Genomic DNA, 14023 nt, shown 5'->3' on the forward strand with positions numbered 1-14023 from the left:
ACTAGGGGCTGTGCTTGTACCACCAGTATTACAACTTACTCAGCATTTTATTATTACATTTATTTCTTTAATTTTTCATACAGTAGATTTTTATGTTATTCTTCCCCTCCCCTAAGTCCTCCCAGATCCTTTCCACCTCCCTACCCACCCAACTTCATGCTCTTTACGTTTATGTCATTTAAAATTTAGACCCCATCTAAATCTACTGTTGAATGTAATCATGACCTCAACAGAAATAACCATCCATGAGCCACAGGCACATCCAGCACTGAGTGCTAATGGATATGTGCACACATCCCCTCCATCTTGGCGACAACTGTCTAAGGCTGGGTTACACAGGATTGCTAGCAAATGTCTAACTATCCATTTATTCACTAATTTGTTCATTTTCAGTGGCATAGTATAGTATGTGAATTATAACAACGACCTGAAACAAACTAATCTGATCTCTTCATATTACCCATATGGAAACCAAGCTTGATGGAGATTCAAGGACTCCCAAAGGGACAGATATGCATTCCAGTCTCTTAAGCCTCTCATTGACTATTCTCTTACTCATGCAATAGATAAGCTGTTGAAGTTGCATAGATCTGGGGATATCCGTGGCATGTACCTCCATTGGTAGTACTAGCTGTTCTAGCTTTTCCTTGCCCATAGACGGTCCTGGGATTTTTGAGCTAGAAAGGGCCTGAAACATCATTTTGTCCAAATTCATAAAATTTTCACGCTGAATTGAGAATGACTAGGCATGTATTTCATTCATGAATCCGGGCTGGTGCTAGAAAGTAAGAGGTGACTGGGATGCTGTCCTTACCCCAGGGTGCTGGGTTGGAAGAGAGTGAAGATATTGTGCCCATGAGTTAAGATGAAAGTGCTGTAACAGAAGGGTACACAAACTGTCTTTAGAAAACAGGGAGGCTAACTACTCCTGAATGAGCTATTACAAATTTGAGAGAACACATCATCTTCAAGCTAGTTTTGTTGAAGAATAAGTAGGACATAACCTTTGTAGAAAAATGAGGCCTATGAGGGAATACCAGAGCTTTTAAGAAATAAAAGTACATTGTGAAAGCAACCAATTCCTACAAAGGTTGAATGTAGGTTATGGGCAAAAATGTTAAAAAGGATCATCTGACCTGATTAGAAGGTCCTTTTTTGTCACCTTAAAAAATACGATATTGACGTGGAGTCTATGAAGAAACATGGTAAAGTGAAATTCGTGTTTCATAAAGAGGTGGGGCAGGGGGAATGAAATTGAACGTCCAGAGGCTGGGACTGGGAAACTCATTAGTTCTGGGTTGACTGTCATTTTAAGATAGAATTTTCTAGACCACCACCTTTCATGGGAGGAAGAGGATTGTTGAAAGAGATGAAACTTTGTTGGAGAATCTATACAGAAGCAATAGTAATAGTAGAAATAGTAATCCCTAATTGAGTTTTTACCACATAACAGTGCCTAAGAAACTTGGGGTACCTTGATCCTCTAGAAGCCCTACATGGCTGTCTTGTTACAGATTGAATATTCCTTATCTGAACTTCTTACAAGAAGCAAGAAGAGTCAAGATTTTTTTCCAGATTTTGGAATGTTTGTATATACATAATGAAGTATGTGTAGGGTATGGGGCATAAATCTAAACACAAAATTCTTGTACCCAAAGTCTGAGGGTAATTTTAGATAAAACTTCATTATGTCTACATTTTACCAGTAACCAATCACACTCTGTCAAGTGTAGGTAGCATTTTCTACTGGTATCATGTTGATACTCAAAATATTCTGGATCATATTGGTTTTGTTGTTTTGTTTTGATTTGGTTTGTTTTTTAGTAGGGGTACTCAGCCTATATCCCATGTTTTACAGATGGGAAGTTGAATATTCTCATGGAAACTAAGGAAGATATTCCAGAAGGGAACCAGTAGTGCGGTTACAGTTAAGGGGCTATGAGGGCCTAGAGCCCTAGTATTTGGCAGGTGATATGGTTTTTTTTTTCTTCCTCTGCAATAGGTACTCTCAGCCTCTGCATGAAGAAATAGCTCTGCACAAGTATCTCAAACATCGCAACATCGTCCAGTACCTAGGCTCTGTTTCAGAGAATGGCTACATTAAGATATTTATGGAGCAGGTGCCTGGAGGTAAATAGCTGCTTTCTTTTGGTCTCACAATCTAAAAATCATTCATGAGCATACAATCTGGATATCGTTGATTGCCTCACCATTTAACAAAAAACAGACCTTTTAGAGATTGGAAAACATTGGCTTCTTAGAAAATTTGTATACAACTTTGCAAATGTCACACACACAGTTCATTTCTGGCTTGTTTATTCAAACTAAAATGCTCACTGTCTACTGAGTGCTAACATTGGAGACAAAGAGCAAAAATCTCTGGCCTTGAGCTCTTATCTTTACAGTCTAGGAGTATGAATGTGATTTGGAAAAAGATGGAAAAGGGACACTGGAACTTTTTTCATCATTTTATACATATATAGTGTATTATTTTATTCACCCCATATTACCCTCTGTTTTCCCTTTTTCCCTTTCTCACTCCTGCTGACCCATCTTCCCAACTAGTCTTTTTTTTTTTTTTATCTTTTTTGTGACTCACTGGGTTTAAATAGGGTTGCTTATATGAACATGGTTAGAGTTTGGTTTTGTTTTAACTGGAGCATGGAAAACATATCAGTATCTACACCACCAAAGAAAATCACCTCCAAAACTGTTAACTGCTAATAGCCTCACTGGCCTTCTCCTATTCATGATGACATATTGAGGACCCAATCATGTGTAGCTCATATGCAGGGTACCTTAAGTTGCTATGTGTTTATAATTGCAATGGCCATGTCATATGCAAATGACAATGTTTCCTAGTATTCCTCCACATTTTTTGTCTCAGATTATTTCTACTTCCTTATCTGCAAAGGTCTCTTATCTTTCAAAAATAGTGATAAAGGTGTCCCACTTAGGACTCAGCACTCAACAATACTTTATTCTCAGTACTTTGACCAGTTGTTAGCCTGCATTAACTACTGCCCACTATCAAAAGACTTCTCTGACTAGGTCTGGAAGTAGCAGTATAAACCCAGATATTTAGAAGGCAGTTTAATGTGTATATTAGCTATACAATAGTAATAGATTCTCCTCTAGGGCCTATGATCTCCCCAGTCATAGGCTTTTGAACAGATGATTCATAATACCAGGTATGTATTCCCTCTTGGGCAATGGAACTAAAATCCAACAGAAAATGGTTGGTTGTCCCCCATAACCATTATGGCAGTATTGCCTCAGTGAGTACATCTTGATAGCGTGGTCAATATTGGAATATGTATTGTTTAACCACTGTGCATACCATTGGTTACCTTCCTACCCTACCAGAATACATGGCACTTTACAAACCTAGAAAAAGCAGCCAGCAGAGAGGAAGCTCCCTGGTCAGTTCCAGCTTGATTTCTCTTCTGTGTCCTATAAGCAATGTTGTATTCAGCAATAGTTCAACTACCTACTTCTGTTGGGCAACCAAGAGCAATGGCAGTAGCCTATATTGTTTTAAGAGCCTTTGGGGCCTTGCTGGTTAGAACTTCAAAGGAAGGTATCCCACACCTTGCACTGGGATTTTCATTTTAAAATCTATAGCTTGAACTGTGAAGATGGCTTAGTAGTTAAGAGCACTTATTGCCCCCAGAATGTACATAATGGTTCACAAATGCCTATAACTTCAGTTTCAAAGGATCCAAAACCCTCTTTTTTACATCTGGAGGCTCCTGCATGTACGTGGTGCACATACAGGCCCCAAATCAGGCAAAAACACATTCACACAAAAAAAATTAGTTTATAAAAATTTATTGCTTCTGGGAGCAGTATTACCCACCCTTGCAAGATACCTCCCTTCAAATATTTTATTACTATTATTGTTGTTGATGATGATGATGTTGTATTTTTAAAATAGTTTATGAAATAATGGCCTTTTTAAAAAAAGATTTATTTATTTATTTTATGTATATGAGTACACTGTAGCTATACAGATGGTTGTAAGCCTTCATGTGGTTGTTGGGAATTGAATTTAGGACCTCTGCTTGCTTCAGTCAGCTCTGCTCACTCCCTGTTCGCTCCTGCCCAAAGATTGATTTATTATTATACATAAGTACACTGTAGCTGTTTTCAGACACACCAGAAGAGGGCGTCAGATCTCATTACAGGTGGTTGTGAGCCACCATGTGGTTGCTGGGATTTGAACTCAGGACCATTCGTGTACAGCAGTCAGTGCTCTTTCCTGCTGAGCCATCTCGCCAGCCCAATAATGACCTTTTTTTTTTTTTTTTGGTTTTTCGAGACAGGGTTTCTCTGTGTAGCCCTGGCTGTCCTGGAACTCACTCTGTAGACCAGGGAAATCCGCCTGCCTCTGCCTCCCAAGTGCTGGGATTAAAGGTGTGCACCACTCAGCCATTAAAGGCTAGGCTCACAACCAATAATGGCCTTCTTATATGACTTTTTTACTTTGTTTTTCAAGACATGTTTTCTCTGTGTATTCCTGCAGTCCTAGAACTTACTCTGTAGACCAGGTTGGCTTCAAACTTAGAGATTCTCCTGGCTCTACTTCCTTAGTGCTGGGATTAAAGGCATGTGTCATCACTACCTAGTTTATACAGCTTTTTTATGAACCCTTAGTTTGATAAGGTGCATTCCTACATTCCTGCCTTTCCTCCGTCTGAACCCATCCCCTGTTTCACAGTTAGTTAGTCTTTTGTTGTTGTTGTTTGTGTGTGTGTGTGCGCGCTGTGAAAAGGCAACATGACCATGGTTATAAAAGAAAATATTTAATTTGAGGATGGCTTACAGTTTAGGAGGTTCAGTCCATTATCATCAAGGCAGGAAACATGGCAGCGTGACGACAGGCATGGTGCTGAAGAAAGAGCTGAGAGTTCTACATCTTAATACATAGGCAGAAGGAGACTGTCCCACTGGGCATGGCTTGAGCATTTATGAAACATCAAAGCCTATCTCCACAGTGACACATTTCCTCCAACAAGGTCACACCTCCTAATAGTATTCCTCTCTATCTATGAGTCTGTGAAGGCCAATGACATCCAAACTTCCACTCTTTAAACCTTTTTTTATATCTGGTCTCCCTAACCCTTTCATATCACAGTGGGCAGTTTCTTTTAAAGAGATGTTGCAAAATAACAAGTGGATAATAAAACCAAATACTAGTGCTTTGCATATAAAGTCCCTATGTGTAGGCAATAGGGTATTGGAAGTGAGAAGTCTTTGGATCTAGAACTGGTAGTTTGAATGGGTCCAGCTATTAAGAGTCTGGAATCTCAGTTTTGTGGTTAAGTAAATACACTGTTAGAGTAGTAATTGCTATAATACTTGAAGTAAGCATCATTGAAATATTAGTAGGCCTATATCTCAGCCAGGCATTGGGTGGGTTAAATTAGATGATATTACAAATAGCTTCTGGAAACGTGCTTGGCAGTGAGCAGCTGGGTAAAATAAGTGTGTATATTGAAATAATAATCTTATGATATTTTATTTGAATAGTGATGATCTGGATACCAGTGTTAGGTTAGAACTATCACCTTGGTTTACTTCCCTGGTTCCTTACAAATGAATCTTTGTATCCTGGCGAATTTTTGTTTGTTTTTTGTTTTTGATTTGTTTCTTGGTTTGGTTTTGCTGTGTCACTTTCTAGGAAGCCTTTCTGCTCTCTTACGATCTAAATGGGGACCTATGAAGGAACCCACTATCAAGTTTTATACCAAACAGATCCTGGAAGGCCTGAAGTATCTCCATGAAAACCAGATAGTGCACAGAGACATAAAGGTAAGGGATCTCTAAGTAACCAAGGTGGTGTTTTTCTAAGCTGTCACTATAGTATGCCTGAATCGTCCACTCACAGGGGGAGACAGCTTATCAAGACAGCCCCACCCCATGTCAGGTCCATTCTTAGTAGAGTTTATTTAAAGGCCCCATACTATAGGGTGCTGGTTCAATTAAATCTTCCTTTATATACTCAATGCTGTTCTTTTTCTAAAGGGAGATAATGTTCTGGTGAACACCTATAGTGGAGTGGTAAAAATCTCTGATTTTGGAACCTCTAAACGCCTCGCAGGAATTAACCCATGCACCGAGACCTTTACAGGTAAGCAGAGCATAGCTGGTTATGTAGTGCCATCTTAGATCTAAGCTTTCTCCTCAATCTGTGGTCATCTGAGAACTACTTATTGGTCACCTGCTCACTCTGTAGACCAGGCTGGCCTTGAACTCAGAAATCCACCTGCCTCTGCCTCCCTAGTGCTGGGATTAAAGGCGTGCACCACCACTCCCCAGCAACTATTGGTCCCCTTCTCAACACAGTATCATTTTGATTTTTCTAATTTTTTAACATATTTTAGAATGTAATATTTTATAGAATACATATAAAATTCCATAGAATATAGTTTGATTATACTCTTTTTGCTCCCCAGCTCTTCCAAGATCCCTCCCACCACCCTATCCACCCAACTTCATGTTCTCTCTCTCCCTTCTCTCCCCTCTTTTTCATTCTCCTCCTACTCAGTGTGCATGTTTAATAAAAAAAAAAAAAAACCGAGCTCCCAGAAACAGAGCCACCAACCAACGAGCATACATGGGCTGATCTAAGGCCCCTGGAACACATGTAGCAGAGGACTGCCATATCTGGTCTCAGTGGGAGAGAGTGATCCTGTTGAGACCTGATGCCTCAGGGTTGGGGGATATGTCAGGGCGGGGGGAGCACCCTCTCAGAAGTAAGGGGGAGGGAGGAAGAACTCTGCTGGGGGGACAGGGAGGGGACAACATTTGTGATGTAAATAAATAAAATAATAAATAACCATCTTGAAATCTATTAAGACAAATCAAGCAAAACAAAATGTGCAAAAACAGGAATCTATTTCATATTGGCAATTACTCTTGGACAAATACTCTTAGCCTACCTGCCCTGGACTGTAGGTGATATACCAAATGACAATCTTAAGTTTTCCCCTGTCCCAGCAGGTATCTATTGCAAATAGTTTCTTGGTTAGAGGTGGGACTTTGCCTCTTCTCAGTGTTGGGACTTTTGTGTGCTTTGAACTTGTGCAGGTCTTGGGCATATGGTCACAGCCTCTGTAAGTGCATATGTATATCAGTCCTATTGTGTCTAAGAGACACTGTTTCCTTGATCCATCACTGATATGTGACGTTCAAACGGGTCATGACCCACAGGTTGAGAACTGCCTCTCTAGCATACTATTAGTAACAAGTTTTCTCCTAGGCCCATGAACTATCTGGTTTCTCAGGCTCTTGTACTTTAGCAGTGTCAGGTTATGTGTTTCATCTCATGGAGTGGGCCTTAAATCCAATTGGGAAAGAAGTTGGTTACTCCTATAACATTTATGCCACTATTGTACAAGTATATTTTGCAGGGTTGATCACTGCCCTAGGTGACAGGGTTTATAGCTAGGTGATATTGATGCTTGCTTTTTTCCTCTGCTACTGAACAATGTACTATCCAACATCATGAACCTTACTCAGTAGGGGTAAAACTTCTGGTTGAGCAGCAGATCAATTTCTCCATGTTCAATGTTCTAAGTAACTTGTGTCTTTAGCAATAGGGACTTCCATCAGGTTATGGAAAACAATCAGTAAACTTGATGATGCTAGTGGTGTTTGGGAGTTCTAGGGAACCCCTTTGGGTAATGTCCCAACAAGATGGAACACATTCCTAGTTGTGGAGCTTTTACTTAGTGGCAAAGAATGTCTAGTTAGAACAGTGTCTCTCCCATTACATAATGACTCCATTTAACTTCCTTTCATATGTAGATATATTTTGGGAAGCTTCTACAGTAGCAAGTTTCCATATGACTTTTCAAAAGGCTTTAGTGTTAATGATCCACCCCCATATTCCTTCCTTTACTCTTTCCTTCCACCCCCTCCCCACTAATCCTCCTTATTCTATTTCCCCTTTATATTTTTTTGTAGCTCCATACTGTTTCCCCTTCCTTGGAAGATAGACCCTGTCTTCCTCCCGGTCACTTACTAGCTACCTAACTTCTGTGGCTTTTCAGATTAAAAACATATATTTCAATTTTAAATGTTTACATCCACATATAAGAGAAAACACACTATTTGTCTTTTGGGGTCTGAAGTCCCTCACTTGGGATGATTGTTTCAAGCTTTATCCATGTTGATTCTTAATGCAGATGAAATATTGTCCTTGACTTTAAAGTGTTTTAACATTGTTATAGTGAGATGCTTGTCTGATATAGCGATCTGTGATATCCTACTTTCCTCTTAGCTTTTGACAAAGAATTCTGCTGAAATATCCTAAGGGTTCTTACTCAGTAAAATGGTAGTATGTCTTCACAGTTGATAGCACACCAGTCAAAATATTAGGTAATTTTGTGTAACTTACTAGGACATTTTATTGGTCTGTCATAAAGATAGCTCTTTACCATAGTGAATTCTAACACTTTGCATTTTGATATGATTATGTTTCCTAGGGAGGCTAATTCTTCTGGGGAGATAGGATATTTTATGTGAGTTTGAAAAACTGCCTTTTCTCGTCCACCTGATGGTGATGAAACACTCTGACTATTGACAGGGACTGGACTCAAAGGTGATATAAATTACCAGCTGCTTTTCCATTTCCACACCAGTAGCTAGAAGGCCTTCTCGCAAGCTGCCTGGGGTGTTTTGAAATTCCTTCTTAAAAGCAACTATAGCTAAAACCTTGATCCTTGGAAACAAGTGCTGATTTTTAATAAGATTGTGGTCTCCCAAAGAGGAACATGACGATCACAAAGGGCATGCTAGGTAGACCTGTGAAACAGTTCTCATAACCTTATAGTTCTGGAATAAGTATAGATGGCAGGTTCTTGAGCTGTCCTTGAAATGGCCAAAGTTGTACAATGGACAAAGTTGGCCTTATCTATGGTAAATAATGTTCCAGATCTAAAGAAATTTTCTTCAATAAGAGAATGTTGTGTATTAATCCCTGAGTACCCACAGTGAAAACATGTTCCCCATCAAAGGAAATATGAATCTATTAAAAAAACCAACTTTTTAGTTGTATGGCCAGTAGAGGTACATGGGTCTTAAAATGGGACAAGGCTACACCAGGACTCAATTAGTGTTTCCCATATAAAGAATATGTTGAAGTTATAGTTTCTGATATAAATATAAATATGTCCATATTTATATATTATGAATATGTATATTAGACTGCCCCCTTTTCTCTCAGCATTTTACTATTTTAATTGAAAATGACTTATACAGGAGGAAAGATGGCTTAGTGGTTAAGAGCACTGACTTCTCTTCCAGAGGTCCTGAGTTCAATTCCCAGCACCCACATGGTGGCTCACAACCATCTGTAATGGGATCTGATGGCCTCTTCTGGTGTGTCTAAAGACAGCTACAGTGTACTCACATACATAAAAATAAATAAATAAATCTTTAAAACCAAAAAAGAAAATGGCATATACCTTCCTCTTTGGAAGCCACCAATTAGCTTGTCCATATGTAGCAAGAGAGGCTCTGATATGGCAGGAATTTATTTCAAACTCATAAAACAGCCAGGCGTGGTGGCACACGCCTTTAATCCCAGCACTCGGGAGGCAGAGGCAGGCAGATTTCTGATTTTGAGGCCAGCCTGGTCTTCAGAGTGAGTTCCAGGACAGCCAGGGCCACACAGAGAAACCCTGTCTCGAAAAACCAAAAAAAAAAAAAAATCATAAAACACCAACAATTGATGGCATAATTAGTATCCCTGAGGAGAAAAATATCACATGGGAAATACATTATTGCATATCACATTTCCCAAGTAATTGGCTTAAGAAGGCATGAATCTTGCATTGCATTGCAAAATACTGCAGAATGTTTAAGGGATAATAAAGAAGGGACTCTCATTTTGGTGAAGAAAATGCCCTACATATAATTACTCTTTACAAAACAGAACAGTTCTATAAGGAAGTCTCAACTGGCTGGTACAGAACTCTGGCTATGGTAGAAAAATGGTGGAACTTTTCCTCATAGATGCTCTAAGATTGTCTGAACCTTGTTAGGAGAAACAATAATTTCAGCTAGTTGCATGTCCTAGATCCCTCCCTTCCTATGTTCCTATGATGAAGGGCTTTTGCCATAGGTATGATAAACTAATTACAACAACAAAAACCAATTTTGCAGTGTTGGGGCTGGAAACAGGACCTTGTGCATGCCATGTGAGTGCTCTATTTCAGAACCACACACCAAGCCTTCTTGTCCTTGTTGTAGTAGGCTCAACACTTCATGGAGATAGAGCATCACATGAGATGCATGCCTGATTCAATGGTTTATGGTAAATTGACCATATCCTGCAGCCATTTCCACAATTCCATTTTTGAATACTTTTGTTACCCTGCAAGATCCCCGTGTCCCTTTGCAGTCAGTTCTGGTTTCAATCCCAGACAGTCATTGGACTAACTTGATATGTATGCAGATTTGCATGTTTGGGATAGCCCTGCACATGTAATGTGGCAATACACATTTTTAAAGTATTTACCTTCCTTAATGATATTTTTTCAAGGCTTGTACATTATGGCATGTACCAGGCCTTTATTCCTTTCCATCTAAATAATAATCTAAGGTATGAGTGATAGTAGGTTGTTCTGTGATCACTCACACTGGAACCTTTGTATGCATGTAGTTTTTGTTTGTTTGTTTGTTTGGGTTTTTTGGTTTTTTTTTTGTTTTGTTTTGTTTTGCTGTTTTGTTTTTTTCGAGACAGGGTTTCTCTGTATAGCCTTGGCTGTCCTGAAACTCACTTTGTAGACCAGGCTGGCCTCGAACTCAGAAATCCACCTGCCTCTGCCTCCCGAGTGCTGGGATTAAAGGCATGTGCCACCATGCCCAGCGGATGTATGTTTTTATATCCCACTTAAACACATGCTTAGGATTAGAACCAGAACAGGAACTTTTGTTTGATGTAAGCTATATACATATTCCAATTAGGATTAACAGTCCCAATTTCTGGTTCAACCACTGTGTTACCTTAGACATATAAGTTACTCTCAGTCTGTATATCTATGCCTCAGACTTTTATTGAGTAAAATGGTGTTGTATAACAAACTTTTCCACAAGAGACACAACACACATGTTTATTCACTCCAAATAGAGGAGTCTATGACAGACCAAAGTATGGATATACCAAAATCCAACTTGATGAACCAATGATTTTTATTGGAGTTACTTACAGGAATATGGGTGAAGGGTTACTTACAGGAACAGAAATGACTTAAAAACAGCTAGATAACCAAATCCCACCCCAACATAGATGATAGTTCACAAAAGCTGGGGCACATTGCACAGCCTGTAGGTAGCCAAAAAGTTTGGAAAATGGCCTTTTCAGGTGACTCAGTTGGTCTAAGCCTTTTCTAGGCAGCTTGGCTTGGTTTCGTTTCTAATAGCCAATTTGGTTGGTCTTTGCTGGTCTTCGCTTCTCTTCTCTTCTCTTCTCTTCTCTTCTCTTCTCTTCTCTTCTCTTCTCTTCTCTTCTCTTCTCTTCTCTTCTCTTCTCTCCTCTCCTCTCCTCTCCTCTCCTCTCCTCTCCTCTCCTCTCCTCTCCTCTCCTCTCCTCTCCTCTCCTCTCTTCATCTTCTCTTGCTTCACCTCTGCTTCTTCTAGTCAGCTGGACTAGTCTGAGAGTATTCTTTGCAGGTTGCCTCATCTGAGAGTAACTCTCATCAGTCTTTATTGTTTAGGACCCTCCTTCCTCAAGAGCAAATGGAAAATCTAGTCAGTTTCATGGACTTCCTGAAGATAGTTTGAGTTGTGTACTTCCGTGCAATATTTTGCTTCCCCTTAGGATGCCCAGTTGTTTCACCTCCCTCTAAACATCCTGTTTTAACAAGTTTTCTACAAAAATGGAAAGTTCATCTCCTAGAAACTGTTACAGAACAAATGGAAAAGCTCTCAAAAACATATATCAGGGGGGCTACCATAGATGAAATGGATCAATATTGAAGTATTTTGACAAGCACCAGTATTATAGCAAGTGAAATTAAAGTATTCGTTCATTAAATAAATATAATCAATATGAATTTGCATGTAGAATATATAAGTCTTTAGAGCTGGGGGGTCTTTAAGAGAACTTAGTTTCTATATGGAATTAACATGTTAAACCTGTGGGACATATAAGGTGTCATAAAGGTTTTGTCTCCTACTGTCCCTTACATTTAGCCCAGAGCAGTTTTATGGTTTGTCCTATGACTTTTCCAGCTGCTTTGGATGACAGAATCACAGTGAAACTTGTAGGAGCAGCAGCTCAGAGTGGGTGGTGAAAAGGTCTAGGCTGTGTACTCATCAGTGCGCTGGTCCTCATTCATGGTGCTAACTCACTTGCCCCTCTCCCTGCCTCTACTCTACAGTCAGTAATGTTAGTTTCTTTTCTCAACTGTTTCCTAACTAAGCATCTTCAAAAAGGCAAACACAGGGAATGGCAGCTTGCATCTTAGGTAACACCATTGTAAATTGGATCTGGAAATCTGCACTTTGGGGCCTTGTGTTTGATGTTCATTTCTTTTGCTGGATCCCGCTGAATGTGACCCCCATGTCATGGATGGATATTTGGACTGGCTATTGGCTGAGTGTCCCCTGAACCTCTCCAACCACTTATTCTTCACATTGTATTCACTGCTCTTTTTCTTTCCATGGAGCCATTCAAACCTAGAAGACTGTTTCTGTAGTTCTTTGAAAAATATCCAAAAACTACATGGCAGTAACTTGCCCCACCTCTTGAATCTGATGTTTGTTTTACCTTCAACTCAGCTTTGAAAAGGGTGTGGCCATATCCTCAGACCTTACAGTGTCAGAGGCTATCACCTGGACAGCATGATTAGGACCTTCTCCACCACCATGGAAGGTTGTATACTATACTTCTCTTTTCACTACTCTTTTAATATAAAGAGTTGAAATTTGGGGTACTAACAAAATCTCAAGGAGCTCATAGGAGACACTAACATGTGTGGTCTCTTTTCAAGAGCGGGTATCTGGAATCCATTGAACTGCTAGAGTTGCTGTGAGCCATACCCTTCTAGGGATTCCCCCAGTCTCACTCCTCTTATTTGGCACCAAGTAAACAACTGGCCCCATTCTCAAAAGAAGCTGCCCTCATTGTCTACCTCACATCTGTTTGCTTTCCTCTCGAAAGTCTTTGAGCCCCTTGATTTAGATGAGAGGCTCCAGAGTAAGGGGTGCCCAAACTTTTGTACTGAGGACTTTAAAGCTCCCTTAGGAAATATGTTCCTGTTGTCCCTGTCTCAGACCTAGATCATAGCTTTGTTCCTCTGTCAAAGAATCACCTAGTGCCACGTTTTTCTTTGCTGAAAATGTGGAAATCCTGCTTTAAGAACTACCTAAAAGCTTCCAGAGGAATAGATCCCAAGGGATCTTGAGCCAGCTCCTGTGGGTCTTTGGGATACTGTGTTGTGAATTCTATACCACCCCCTGGACACAGCAGGTGTCTGAGGGCTGGGACAGATGAGGTAAGGCCTCAAAGAGAGCCAGGTGCAGGACAAGGCAGTTTTCTAAGACTTGTGCATGGTTCAAATGTATCACAATGCCATTCACTAGTTTTCTCCAGGGTCCAGCCTCTGGTAGAACTGACAAATGCCTACACACATATCACCATGGGTGGTCCTTTATCTAAAGTATTTGTATAGTTCCACATCTCTCTGTCGCTGTTCCATGTGAGCAGATTACTTACATGTGAATACAGTAGTGAATCAAAGAATGCCCAGGTTTCCACCAATGCTCTGTATCTTCCAGGTGTGAGGGAAAGAGGGAATACTGTGTCTTTGAAGCCCTGCATGAGCCATTTTTTTTTTCAGGCAGCTTTTTCTTAAGCAATATGTTTTGATTTGTTACATAATTCAGTGATGTGAAGTTCTGAACTCAGAGATAGGCCTGGGTTCTAACTTACTCCTTTAGTTTCATCCTGTGTTAAATGTGGAATAATAGTAGATGCCACCTTCTTTGCCCAATCTTATAGAATTATGGA

General features: G+C 39.9%; 1 protein-coding gene across 1 annotated transcript in view; it reads left to right on the plus strand.

Moving 5' to 3' along the window:
• Window positions 1-14023, plus strand: part of Map3k15 (mitogen-activated protein kinase kinase kinase 15) — a 135143-nt gene that overhangs the window by 104090 nt on the left and 17030 nt on the right. The window contains exons 16-18 of the mRNA NM_001163085.4: window positions 2003-2130; window positions 5684-5814; window positions 6028-6133. Of these exons, the coding sequence (NP_001156557.2) occupies window positions 2003-2130; window positions 5684-5814; window positions 6028-6133 (365 nt within the window). The remainder of the gene's footprint in view (window positions 1-2002; window positions 2131-5683; window positions 5815-6027; window positions 6134-14023) is intronic.

This window comes from Mus musculus, chromosome X, assembly GCF_000001635.26.
Source record: "Mus musculus strain C57BL/6J chromosome X, GRCm38.p6 C57BL/6J".
Taxonomy (NCBI): Eukaryota; Metazoa; Chordata; class Mammalia; order Rodentia; family Muridae; genus Mus; species Mus musculus.